The 14,876-nt window shown below is 32.3% G+C and overlaps 1 protein-coding gene across 4 annotated transcripts in view; it reads right to left on the reverse strand.

Annotated features, from left to right (window-relative positions):
* The window catches only part of LOC108916948, a 113,418-nt gene that overhangs the window by 36,093 nt on the left and 62,449 nt on the right, over positions 1 to 14,876 (reverse strand). For all 4 annotated transcript variants that reach the window (XM_018723306.1, XM_018723309.1, XM_018723307.2 and 1 more), the window contains exon 7: positions 5,353 to 5,553. In XM_018723306.1, coding sequence (XP_018578822.1) covers positions 5,353 to 5,553 — 201 coding nt within the window. The remainder of the gene's footprint in view (positions 1 to 5,352; positions 5,554 to 14,876) is intronic.

A 14,876-nucleotide genomic window follows, 5' to 3' on the forward strand; every position in this document is an offset into this window, starting at 1 on the left:
AATTGAATGAATATTTTAATTTAATTGTTTCTCCTTAACCTGTGTTAGTCAATTCGAGCAGGTGCTGTGTGTTTGTATTTGTTTTAATATTTATTAAGTTTATGTTGACTTGGTGTAAATTGGTTAGTTTTCGTAGTACTTAATATTCACGCAAATATTTTTTTATTAGTTTCAGAATTTATATTTATTTCTTCGTTCTTGTTTTTGATATTTGGAACAAAAATCTTTACTTAAATAGTTTCTTAATTTTATTTCGCTACATATTATATATTATACATAAACTAATTAATTTAAAAAAATAAATATCAAGACTTGATACAATCATATCGAATATATATCAAGATATATATCCGATATTTGATATTTATATAAATATCATGATATTTGCCAACCTTGCTCAAAAGTATAATAAATATTAAGGTAACGAATTATGTACAGTAAAATACTAATTCGGTATTTTTACTTCCTTATATATAAATAATAAATGCATGTTATTTAATTATGCTAAATATATAATTTAATTAATCTTAACCGAATCTAAAATTAGACTTTTTTCAAAATAGGCTGAATATATACAAACATATATTATCTTTACTGAAGCTCTATTACTTTAACATTTTAATACTTGGCAAGAAGTATAAATACTGTGCAGAAAATTTGTTGCGATTTAAAATGTAATACAAATATACACAATGCCATAGTTTGTTGTAATCAAATCATATCTGAATTTTATTCTAAAAGCCGATACCCTTCAATTTTGCTCATGAATAGTGACGAACAACTTGCGTGGTCAAAAATAGTTAAATGTAAAACCCGTTTAACATTTTTCAAAACACGATAATAGCCACTTCTCCATAATAAACAGACATGTCTCCCACACTCATCATCCAAACATACTTGACCTAATTTCTGTGTAAATGCTAGAATATCTGCCCCATACGTTTCATTTTTCACTGACACACAATATGTTCCCGGTTGTTTATTTTGTCAGATCTGATTTTACATGTAGCACATTGCGAAGCAAGAAAAACAATATATAGGCAAAAGTAGTTCTTATTTTTTTTTTACACGTAATTTATTTACTGGTTTAAAACCGGTGGCGGTTTTAACAAATTTTTTTATGCGTTCATAAACTCCTGCCGTTTCACATGTATTACATTGTTTAAAAATAGCAGTGAATTGGGAAATAATTGGCCTATTTTAAACAGTAAACATTTTGAAGGCTATATACATTTTTTTCTAGGCACACATGTCTGGTGTCTTCAGTATCTGAAAATCTAATTCTGTCGAAGGTCCATAAATTATTTAAAATAGCGTACTAATAAGGCGACGGATATTTTGATAATGTCTAATTCTCCTTTTTATAACGGATCTCTGTGGGAGGTGCGCATCATGATAAATTGTTCTTCGAGTACGGCTAACAATGGACGGGATCTTTGTTATTTATTCATCACCAAGTGATGCAAGCCTTTGTGTTGCTGGCCTAAGAGGAGAATGGAAGTTTGAAGTACCCCGACGAAATTGAACAACACAAACTGAATTTATTAACGCACGATGGACATCTGTCCTGAAACTTCGCGTTTTCCAACAAAGTGGGATAAAAAGGTGATTAAAAATAAACTTCAATTTTTTCAAGCACCACATTTGTTTTATAGAAATTGTTCGAAATATGTGACATTCCAACCTTAACCTGTTTTTCCTTAATAGTTTAGAAAAAAAAAAACGCTGTAAAATACCTCGCAATAAATTAGGAAATAAAAGTCTTTAAGACTAAGACAAAATTCCATAGGAGCTTTCTTATTGTGGCGGATTGCATCATCCTCAGATATTTGTCATTAGTTCTGTCACACCCTGTATGCATGTTATACATTTACCGCTGCAATAATTTGCATACCTTTCACTCGACAGTTTGGACAGTATAAGCGCACGAAGACCATTTAAAAACTAACTAACGCTTATAAAGAAATATGAAGCATCGACGTCATTGTATTAAAACGACAAAATTAGAAATCTTATACCTGCCTTGCTAATATATAGCCGGAATCAAGGTTATTCATGTTCTAGAAAACCACAAAAACTACTAAATTTGTGAAAACCTCTGCAAGACATGAACTACAAAAAGTAAAAATTATGTATCTATCAAGAATTATTGTAGAATTATAGTTTGTCTTGACAATAAAGGAATTTAAATTGAACCTATTCGGATGCTTAAAAAAAAATTAATAAAATTTTATGTTTGTTCCGTGAATCTGAAGATTTTTCCTTTCTATTTCGATCAGTTTTTACGCAACGGAGGCCTTCGAAATAAGTCAATGTTACCTGGCCCCCATTGTCATTAGTCACAAAATCTCGTTTTAAGTTGGTTTATATTTATTTATAGTAAAAATATGTTTACGTATCTATATTTACACAAGGCGGGCTCGTATTGCTTCCGTTCTGAAAGAACTATTTTCTATTTCAGTGACACCAGAGATAGCGGTGCGATGACGTACAACTTTATAGGATTTTATTAAACTATTTGTTTTAGCAGAGGAAGCCGATGGTTTCTAACAACTCGAATAGCGATAAAAGTCACCAAACCCTTATCGTACGTCACCCCGTCGCGCGTAAACTAATTGTGACATGTAAGCATTTCATTTGAAGCCGTAGTGTGTACTAACTAAATCCAAATTAACACGGATATGTAATAGAGTCGTTTCATAAGGTAAAACATTAAATGGATATAAAATAGCAAAATAATATAATAATAAAACAAATGTTAAACAAACATAGAACGACACACATTTGTCAAAGAAGTCAAGGCCGGCGTTGATGCTATTTAAAAATTTGGCAATTAAGAAGTTGCCTAAAAACGCGTCCTAAAATAGACCTCTAATTTAAAATGTCAGCGTAAAAGATGTCTGTTGAAAAGAAGATTACAGTAAAACTCGTCTTTTGATTGCCATTTAATACTTATTTATAAATTCAAGGTAAATAAATATCACACTTCATATTCTTGGATAGCTTCCACGTTTATAAACCTCTTAGATTTAAACCGATTTAGACATTTATCCTTCACTGAATACTTTTTGAAGGAAAAGGAAGTTAGCGGATACATCATAACTATTACTATACTGTTTCTTCGTATATACAGGGTGTAACAAGTTTGACTGCCATTACTTCAGCATGAGATAGAGTAATCATTAATGGACAAAAAAGTTGTATATTACAGGGGCGTAAGATTAACAGATGCACACCACGTGTGCACGCGGCAGACTTGTCCTATGGAATAACAAAAATGTAAATCTAAATGTTGCGAAATATTTGGTAAATTTCAAGACAATTCTTTTCCAATTTTGTACTACGAAGGTAGTGTTGCGCTTAAATTTTAGATCGGATTTTAGTAATTATGAATCTCTTAAAACAGGAACTTTTTAAATATATAAAAATATATAATTAAAGTACCCAAAGATTCACGTCGTTCAAATAATCATACGTATTAAAAATAATTTAGGTACTTACAAATAGCAAAATTCAGTAATTTTTATACGCACAAGTACAAAACAAACTGCAACATATGCTCAAAATATCTACCACATTTTTCGATGCACGCACGACACCTTCGAATCCAACTTTCGCGCACTTGCTGGAAAACACCTCAAAAAGACGAAAAAATGGTACGCAAAAAACACTCAGACACGGTCCAATTCCAGATACCAACTGAATTATGTATTGCTGGACAGCTTAGTACCTTGTATTATCAGCCGCGCCGTTGTCACATTGCTCAATATCAATTTTATCGAACTTTAAACTTATTACAACGCTAATTATTTTTTAGAATTAAGCATAAAGAAGTTCGAAAAAGTGATAAACATTGTATTTTATGGTTTTCTATGCATGCAGTTATGTCAATATTCCTTAATTAATCGAACTTTTGTACAAGTTGGAGATTTTGATCATTTTTTTCTCGGAAATGGAGTTTAGGACCCATGTCATATAAGTTTTTTTTGTTTATTTTAATGTATTCCATCGTCTGTTATAATTAATTTTTAAAAATGTATCTTTACTTCTTTGTCTCCAATGACATGCAACAGGCCGGAAAAATATGAATAAACTAGAAACCAGACTAAACCTAAAGGTTTTGGATATCCTAACCTAAAAGTGCTATTTTTGAGGTTATCACACCTGGTTCTTCAGGTTTTCTGGGTCGCTGATTACGAATTTCAAGTCGGAATAACAAAATCCAAAATAGCTGATGGAATAAGAAAGTTATATTCAAATTTTCTAGAAGAAAGTACTTCTCCAACCATTTTCTTAAATTCCATATTGGAACCTCCATTTTGAATTTTGTAATTTCTTAGATTAGAATTAATTGCAATTTTTTTGCATATACATGACGAGGCGCCACTGATTGCGAGTAGATCACCCTGTACAATAATGAATAAGGCAGGACATGAAATGAAAGACACAATTTTAACGGCGATTTAATAGGACATAAAAGGCCTGATTGTGGAGATTCAAGGAAAAATAAAATAATAAAAGACGAATCGATTACATACTTTTGTCATTCGATTAAGCCCAAGTCAAAGATTAATTTTACAGCGGATTTCCCGGAGCGTTTAAAAATTGCAATTTTTTAACAATACATATTTAATGTTAATAAAGTGTACGTAGTTACGTGCGGTTTTCTGACATAATTTAACATTGAGTTAATTACACAGCTGTACTGAATAATGATCATTATTGTCTGTCAATGGATTGCCATCAAAGGTAACATAAATATGAGCACCGATTCTTAAAACTTCACACTTTCTAATTGTGGTAGAATTCAACTAAAGCCGTAATTGGACTTTCGTTTTTTCTTTTAATACCGAATACCACGGGGCAGTTTCTTATTTATGGACGCAAGTTACGATGTGGAAAATTAATATGCCAACCACTGAATTGTTTTCCTGGACACTTTATACATCTGTTTGTATCACTTCGAGTGATTCTGTGTTACAATATTTTTAACCAACAGCGACCGAGAAGTTTTCCGTTTCAGTCTCCATTATTTCCTTTCTTTGTTTCTGGTACCGAGAGACACTTGAAAAAACGCGGACAAACACCTATTATCCATCGACATTGCCAGTGTCAACGCCAGAGATCGAACCCGGACCAGAATAGGAAGTCTGGCCGAGAAATGCTTGCCGCCGCATGCTCGACCGACTACGCTACAGTCGCGATCTTTAATTCTACGATTGCCATATGCAAGCAAGGAATACAAATAATAGATGAAGAGCTTCGCCTCAAATTAACTTTAAAAATATATTAATCGCGACAAGACTTTTTTTAAAACTTTAACTTGACTGAACTTAAAAAAGGTGCACTTACCCTGAGGTTCTGTTTCTTAGACAAGGATTCCAGATAACACTGCCATTCCAGGGATCTCAGGAAGAGGAGGTGCCAGCGTCTCTCAAGGCCATTTGCAATTCTTCGCGCGTTGATCGTGTTGCATTTCGCATCCGTCCTCTTACACAATTTCACCACTGAACCCACTATTTTACCGTGATTTTCAATATCCCGGTGCAGCACCTGAAAAAGGAAGAGATCGTAAACATCCTCTAAAAATCACACGGTAGTACTACGGTAAAATATATCACGTTATAAACTGTGTTTTTTATAAATTTTATAGAGCGTCACGACGACATTTGGAATCATTCCGGTGCCTTATCCTTATACCGGAAATACAACAGCAAAAACTTTTGTATTTTAAAATTGAACGCCCTGTACTTTTTGCCCAATTTGTGTAACATTAAACTCTCTTTCGTTTAACGTGGACATTATAATGGTTGAAGTTTGAAGATATTTGCGATTTTCTTCGGTTTTCAACGAGGTTTCCAATTTGTTTTATAAATCGAAATAGTAAGATAGTTTATGTAAAAATCTCAATACCTACAATGATGTTGAATTTATTTTCACGAGTAAGCTTAATATTGTAAGTGTTGTTCAAATGGTCATTTTAGAGAACAAACCGCGGAGCGCTATTAAATTAGAGGGTGGAAATTGGAGACAGGGGTGAAAATGCAAATGTTTTTTAATTGTAGTTCGAAAACGAAGCAAAATTTCGCTATAGATCATAGGGAAAATTATTTAGAGAATTGAATTTCCTATCGAAATGGCGTATTTAAAAAATTTAAAAGAAATATTTTATGCAAAGAATCGTTAATAAACGATTTGAAAAAAACAAAAAATAAGATTTTTTGACTTTATTTACTTTTTTGACCCTAGGTTGTCAAACTCTTCATTATTAACAAATAAAACTTTTGAAATAATTTTTTATTAAGTAAAGAACCAATTTGTTGTAAAATAATAAAAATTACAATCATTATAATTAAAAACGACGAAAATTTAAAAAATATTTAAGATTGACCGGTTATAACTTGAAGGGAACTAAAAAAATTTAGTCAAAAAAGTAAAAAAAAAACATTAATTTTTTGCTTTTTTTAAAAATTGTTTATTAACGATTTTTTACATAAAATTTTTCTTTTCAATTTTTTTAAATAAGCCATTTCGATGGAAAATTAAATTCTCTACAAATTTTTTCCTATAAACTAATACCGAAATTTTGCTTCGTTTTCGTGCTATATTTAAAAAACTGTAAAAGTGCATTTTCACCCCTATCTTTAATTTCAACCCTCTAATTTAATAGCACCCCGCGGTTTTTCATTTTTAATGACTTAACGTTTAAGGATAAACGCGACGAAAATCCAAAAATTGGCTAATTGTAAGTTTGACCGGCCATATATCAGTCAATTTTCCAAAAATACTTTACAACCTCTTATTTTGAAGGAAATTTTATCTACTTTTTTTTCTATGAAGCAATGCCTATACCTATCTTCACTAAAAAAAAACTAGGCGCAGAAAAGTAAAAAATAAAATAAAACAATCAAATTTTTTGTTGTTTTATTCAAATTGTTTATTAACGATTTTTTGCATATATATTTCCTTTAAAACTTTTTAAATAAGACATTTCGATGGGAAATTCAATTCTCTAAATAATTTTTCCTATGAATTATAGTGAAATTTTACTTCGTTTTCGAGCTACAATTAAAAAACTGAAAGGGGTGCAATTTCACCCCTATCTCTAATTTCCACCCTCTAATTTAATAGCAATCCGCGGTTTTTTCATCTAAAATGACCCTTTGAACGATTCATGCAATAAAATAGCTTGAACGTCATAGTTCCTTTTAACCCTGTTTTTTTTTTGGATATAATCAATAGCCTATGAGTTGATATATTCAATTTAGTCCAAATAAAGAGAAAATATAATCAACTACATATTTTTTCAATAGATCATTATCTGTAGTGTTGCTTCTAATAGATAATACCATTATCACTTAATGTTTTAATAATGACGACTCGGTTTTCTTTCAAGTAAAAATTAGTTATTACTTAGAAAGATTAATGTGACAAATAAAAAAAATTATAGACAGTATTTGTCATTACTTTTATGATACAAAGGAGATAAGTAAGTGGAAAAATATTAAACAGCTTTGAATTCGAATGACTTTTTAGGCTTTATTTTAATTAGCTTAGTACCTTTTAAAGTAAAATAACAGAATTTGCATATCAGGTATAGCTAATAAAATATTAGTATTAGGGGTTTTTCAAAATCCCTCGAAGATTTATATGAACATGTATTATCGCTATTCTATTCTATTATTTTTACTATGCACTCAACAATTTAGTGTAACATATAAATTATGCAGGTGCTCAGATATTGTTTTAATTTAAACACTATCTTGCGTTACTATTTCATACCTAGTAACGCTGTTAATATACTTTGCAAAAAATATACCAAAAACATACAACTGTAACCCTTACAAAATATATATGGCTCAATTCCACATAACATCGGATAATAAAGTTACAGAACATAATCTTATGAATTTAACAACACACTTTCGTTATTTATTAAATTTCTGGAGATAAACAGTGACGATATTTAAAAAACTGTGACTAACTTCATTAATCCTGAAATTAGATCAGTTTGGATTCCTCCTAGCACGTAGTTCTAACAAAAGGTCGTCGTGACACACCTCGTATATATTCAGATTAACCACAAATTGAAATTTTAGGGCGGAAATTAGTTTCTTTGTTAAACCCTGATGATAACAAATGTAAGTAATTGAAATTGAATGACGTCATGACTCCTGACGTAAAAAAAATTAACGGATGAATTTATATTATTGAAATTCAATGACACAGACTGCAAAATGGCCAACTGAAATGTTGGTGCTAAAGAATAATTACCCATACCAAATTTCACGTTTTAAGGGGGGAAAATACGCCCCTTTCGAAGTTACTTTTGATGATTATAACACTGAACTCTGTACTATATTCACTTTTCCTCTCTGAATAAATTCACTATAGTTCTCAATAAGCTCGAGTATAAACATGTGTTATCGCAACTAATTAAAAACTGATAGGGTCCCACTCTTTCTGTCCAGCTGTACTATCGATTTTCTGTTATCTTTTTGATTAATTTCGCTGCAATTATTTGATTGATACATCCAAGCGTTACTTATACCTACATAAACCTCCATTATGTTTTGTTATATTTATAATCCCTATATCTTATCTAGTGTAAACATTGCTAAAACGAACCAAACCACGATTATGATTACTAACAACAATAACGGCTGGAAATAAATGTGAATCATTCGACTTGTTAATTGTAAACTATGATCGAAGAAGTATTTAATTCTCATAACGCGGAATGTTGAAAATTTAAACCATAAAAGTGCTTTCACCTGGAAGGAAGAGTACGGCAAAACGGTTTTATTATTAATATAGGCATGTGGATATTTATAATAATAACAATAAAGGATAGTTAGCCTCATTGAAACTTTCTAATACAAATTCTCAATACTTAAGACATTTTTTTTATAAAACGTACGCTGTAGAAATTTTATCACACATTTATTTATATCTCGATCATAAATCGAGGGATTAAGTGACTCGCAGCAATAATTTTATTTATTTAACAAGTTTTAAGAGGTTTACCGAGTTAGGTAGTAGATCTGTGTGGCCTTTGTCACCGTCTACCTACAAGCCGCCCAATTTACCAATAACGAAAAACAGAACTGCTTTGTCGCAATTTCTTAAGACTTTTTAAGTGAAACAAATAAATCCCGAAATCTGGTTGCTGTTTGTACATTTTAAACGATTACTGCAACTATATTTATATTTCAGATAACTCATTTCCTGTTCAACGCATCTTTTTGCTCAAATAAGAGCCTCTGCTGTTTACTGTAACTGAAACGGAAAACTCGAAAGCTTTACGACTGTAAGAGCAGAGATCACTCACTGACAGACCAGTTTTATTTCCTTGGTTCTCATTTCGAACTCCCAAAGTAGTAATAGACCAGGGCGGATCTGCGCAGAGACGCTTTATTTGAGGCTGTGCAACATTTTGAAAATTCGAACATTTTTCTTCAAAATTTTTTTCAAAAAATTATTTTGCGAAAACTATAGAACCGATTTGAATGAAATTTGGTGTGTTGTTTTATTATACTCTAAAGTTTTGTTTACCAAAATTAGAATGCCCTCGGAGCAATTAAAATATTTTTAAAAAATTATCCAAAAAAATTGATTATTTTGCCTTTTTTTTCATCAATTATTTCTATTTTGCAACAACGGTAATAAATTTAAACATTTTTAACTTACAGTATATTGTGCAAAATTCAATTCTAAAACCTTTTTCCTCTTCAATATTCTTCCAAAATGCATAGGTTCTAAGATATAAGTAAAAAACTCAGATAAAATAGTTATTTTTTTAAATTTTTCAAATATTTTTGCTATTTTGAAATTGTTCCCAATCTCGCCCAGATCTAGGGATCTACACTTTTATTATGTGAGTTGTACTGAAGGTAATCCAGAAAAAAATTGCTTGCCCCCTCTCACATCAACCTCAAAACAGAGCCGCCCTGGTCTATAACGCGCTAAATACATTTTAATGTAGATTTTAATTAGTATTTGAAGAAAACCGTTCAATAATGGTTGGTACTTAACGCGCAACGATAGATGTGTTTAGGTTCACACAACGAAATCGGCCTATAACGTATCATTCAAAGAAAAACCGATGGACATTAAATAACCTGACTAATAAACAAACTCCTCCTTCCGTTAACTAGATGCGGTAGAAATAGTTCATTAACGCATCGTTTAGATCGATTAAATGCGTCGAGCGATCAACGCCGTACTAAAATAAAAACATTTCGTAGAATTTAAATTTAAAAAACCCCACGACTTAGAGCGGCGACTGAAGGGACAAGACAGATGAATTATTGTTGTGTATTATCATCCTCTGTAATTATTCAAACTTTTACTTTATAAATACTGGTTCCCGTTAGTTCTAACATTGGTGTCTTGTCGCTACTAACGAACGCTGTCCTTATCTGCATATAGAAACGGAAAGCCGCAGCTCGCCATGAGTCAACAAATAAGAACTGAAATACCTTATGCAGCGCACTCTTCCTTAGTTCTAGCCCACATGGCCCACATAAAATATAAATTCGAAATTTGTACCGTTCAAAATATATTCCAAACAACGGTTTTTAAGAGGAGACCTAAAAGGTAACCTGAATTACAGATTAATTCAATTTAAATCTCTGGAATGTGCAAATTGCGATTGTTGTGATGGCCTGACTAGTACAACTCCAGACCTCAATCCCATTGGACGTGACTGGAATACGCTTGGATGAAAATTCCTTGTAAAATGTTATACGAATATAAAGTATTTATAATTGTTTCGTTTTAGTCTGATTTTGTTTACACCTAATTTACCCCTTTATACTAATTTTTTGCACTCCGTGAATAACAATGAATTATTAATTAAAATTATTTCATATCTGGTTTAACATATGTCAGAGAAATTAAATCTAGATACACAGTAAAACCTTGGCAAGCATTTAGATTAGAAGTAAATTTAATCCCTGAAAGCTAACAGCGTCATTTTTTTTATTCCCTGGAATTAGACTAAAACAACTTTTAATCCTCGGAGTGCAAATCCCCTGATTGATTATAATCTTCTATTACGCTACGATCAACAAACTTTGTTTAGTTCCTTAATATTGTATTATATGCTATTACTATTATTTTCTATACGTCGATCACACATGCCCTTCATCGCCCAGAAGCCGTCGACAGCGCAGGAAGGCATAAAAAACTTCACTACTCTTTCGAATTTTGGCAAAATTTAATTGTAGATAAATCGACATAGTTAACCAAATTTTCAGAACTACAGATATTATTTTCCAATGTTCAAATTTTTCGAATCCGGCACGGACCGCACTACTGAATCCCCTGTGGAACCAATATCGAGAGTGATCGAACGTCACCCCAAGGAGCATGCAGTTCAATAACCGGTATCGGACATCGTATATGCAAACTGTTACATCCATTTATTGTTAATGGTTGTATGAATTGCAACAAATCTCACAAAAAAGTTCAAATTCAAAACAGAGCTAAAAATTTGTCCAATTTGTAGGTTTTTGTGCGTTCCCAAGTACATATCCTTGATAAAAATATGTCCTTGTACAGTTCACAATACCAGCTGAGCTAGTAGCAATAATGTAAAATCAGTTATGCCGTTTGATGTACTAAAATCGATTTGGAGGAAACTGACGTTGTTTTGAAGGATTAAAAAACTAACCACAATTTGTTTCATATTTCAATAGACTCAAGATGGTTCGAAGGAATTATAGGAAGAACTTGTATACTTTGATAAACATTTGGTAAAAACGAACTTCAATTATAATTTGCTTTTATGGACTAAAAACTGAGTAGTAACAGTTAAGTCATGGTTAATCTACTTTTAATGCAGAACATGTTACAGAGCTATCATACGTTGCAAGTTATCTCAAAATTTGTTTTTATTTGCCTCGTGTTATTCCATTCTACGAATTGTTTAAGTGAAATCCGAAAAGTAATTTTGAAAATTGAATCACCGTGACCAAATTACGTTCTGTGTGATGTGCAACGCACTCACGGGCTTTTGCTGTGATTATTACCGCTGGGAGCACGACCGCAAATTAAGCTTATCTCTTTTTCAGCTCGCGCGTTCGTTATTCATAAGATAATTTATTTAGCGCTGTTAAAATTAACTCTTTTTCGGTTCCCATTTAGTGCTTGTTAACGCTCTACTTACGACAAAGGGTCAGCTGTTAAAAAAAAGCCATGTGTAATTAGTGACTGTACTTAGTAACTAGAATACAAAGAAGAAAAAGTAAAACATTAATATCTGTGCATATACAAGGTGATTCGGTTTTAAATGAATGACGATCGACAGAACTCGGAGATTATTCTTTTAATCGACAATTGTTAAGTTCTTTTTTAGGTTTTAGGTGTTTAAAATAAAAAAACACAGGCATTGTATAAATGTTTTTACACAAATGTTTGCAAACAGTGTTTGAACAGCTTTTAGACGAGTTTGCTGGTTTTTATACTCTCTGGACACGTTTGGTAAACGACATTAATATTTGAAGTAGTCCGGCAGAACTGTTGTCATCACTGTTACATTTTCGAATATATTATAATAGCCAAACCGGTTGCGATGAACATAGACGAGAACATGTGGCGCCGCTAAATAAATTATTAATATCGCTTAACAAACGCAGCTGCACCATTGTGTACGGTTGTCGACATTTTACTGCTACAATACCAGGACGTAGGCAAATAAACACGGCGTTCCAAACAAAACATAAACCTTTAAAATGCCCTGTCCCCTACGGTATGTACAGCCATAACATATCGGAACACTGTAAACACAAATTTATCGACGTTTTCTCGAAATTTCAACCGACGTTTCGAAATTACAGTCACGTTCCTGACAAAAAATTCGTAGCATTGGAAATTCACTGATTAGGTCTCTCAGAGCTCTATGGTTTATTGTTGTGGATGGTAAACGAGTTGTAAAACATGTAAGTACTGGTCATTGTATAACGCGGAATGAGCAAGTTGCAATCCAGTTGCAATACATCTTTCCGACATATCTAATCTGCTAGGAAGTCTTCAAGTTGCAAGACAAAATGACCAACGCCGATGCAATAAATACCTCAAGATAAGAGACAGTAATACCGAAGGCAATTATTCTGCTTCATGTTTGAGCAAGGTGTTTAAAACAGCGGCTTCGCACGAATATCCGTGAATTCGGCAAATATTCACCAACGACTGTAAACTACATTCATAACTTCTGGTGAAAATTTTTAACCAAGTTTCGAATTATTAAAAATTACAATATTTATAACAAACGAGTACTCAATTATTGATCAGTATACAATGCAAAAAGGCAAATAATTTAAAAGTAGTAGTAACCAGATTCTGTTTCTGATTATACACGGGATCAGGGTCGACGTTTGATCACAGTCCTTGATCGTTGCCCATCTCAGATATTTCGAATATTATTTCAAATATCCAAATCGTCCGAGTGGCTAATATTTGTAGACGAACCACGCACGTCCGTGAAGGTTTACATCAAACAACGCTTACCGGTTACGTTCTTTAACTGCCAATTTTAACGGTCGCCGAGCTATTAGATTCAATCGGCTTAGGACATCCGTTTCATTACTTTTACTATTGTTGCGCAATTAGCTGTAATTGTAAGAATAGTACAATGTATAATTAAGTCTAGCTTTTTAGTCATTAGTCCATTTGCATTGCGAGAAACAAGTCATTTTTGCCGCGTGAGAACCAATCGTAAGTGGGGCCGCAACTCTGTTGCTGCATTTAGACAAGCTGAATTTATCACTATAGATGCTAAATATTATGTACAATAACATATTAGTTTCCAGTCATAAAAATGGGGGGAAGATTGTTTACAGAGAGGTTAATTGTATAATTTTTTACTTAAATTCACGTTTTTCGCTTATAACTTTTTTCCGTTCATTTCCACGAGAAAACAGTAAGGTACTTTTTTTTTCGTCTTCAAAAGACCTACAAAACTAGCCCTCGAGCGTCAAAAAATATTGATTAGATCAAAAGTTATAAACAGAAGAAGTTCTGCGTTATTATTACCAGAACGATTTGGCATCGCATCCTCTCATTCCTTATCACTGTCTAATAACTAACTAATCTGGAAACGGTAAGTTGAATAGTTTACAAGTTATGACCTTATAAAGAAATTAACTTATTATTAGTCTGGACGATCCCGAGGATCTCCCACAATCGCACTGATTTTTTTCATGGTAGATTTCATAATAATACATTGAAATCTGTCATTTTTTTTTTAATTTCAAATTTGCAACCTGGAAAGTTTTTTATTTTTTAGCCTTAGTTGCAAAATGAAATATACGACGCATGAGCGTGATATAGTTATATATTATTACATATTCGGAAAGCTTATGAAAAGAACTTTAAGTTAAAAAAAAATCGTCAAGATTCGTTGAAAAACAACGGAGTTACAGACTGTCAAAGGTGACGGCCTATTGTCAAACAAATTAGGTTGGTAGCAGCAAAAAAAATACTGCCATAACCGGCAACCCGAGTACTTTCCCAGATAAAAATATTTTATTTGTGGAAGTATGTTAAGCGCATAAGAAATATTGTTAAAAGTCAGTGGGTCGCTTGATTTTCGGCAAGCCGTGGCGTGGCGGAAGGGTGGAGGAAGCGACCGACAGCGAGTCCGAAGAAAATGACGGTAATATTCATAGTCCTGCCGTTAAATAAGCGACATACGCTAGAAAATAATATATTTGACAGTCTGTAACTCCGTTGTTTTTCAACGAATCTTGACGATTTTTTTTTTAATTTAAAGCTCTTTTCATAAGCCTTTCGAATATGTAATAATATATAACTATATCACGTTCGTGCGCCGTATAATTCATTTTGCAACTAAGGCTAAAAAATTAAAATAA

The sequence above is a fragment of the Anoplophora glabripennis genome, unplaced genomic scaffold, assembly GCF_000390285.2.
Source record: "Anoplophora glabripennis isolate ALB-LARVAE unplaced genomic scaffold, Agla_2.0 scaffold2, whole genome shotgun sequence".
Taxonomy (NCBI): Eukaryota; Metazoa; Arthropoda; class Insecta; order Coleoptera; family Cerambycidae; genus Anoplophora; species Anoplophora glabripennis.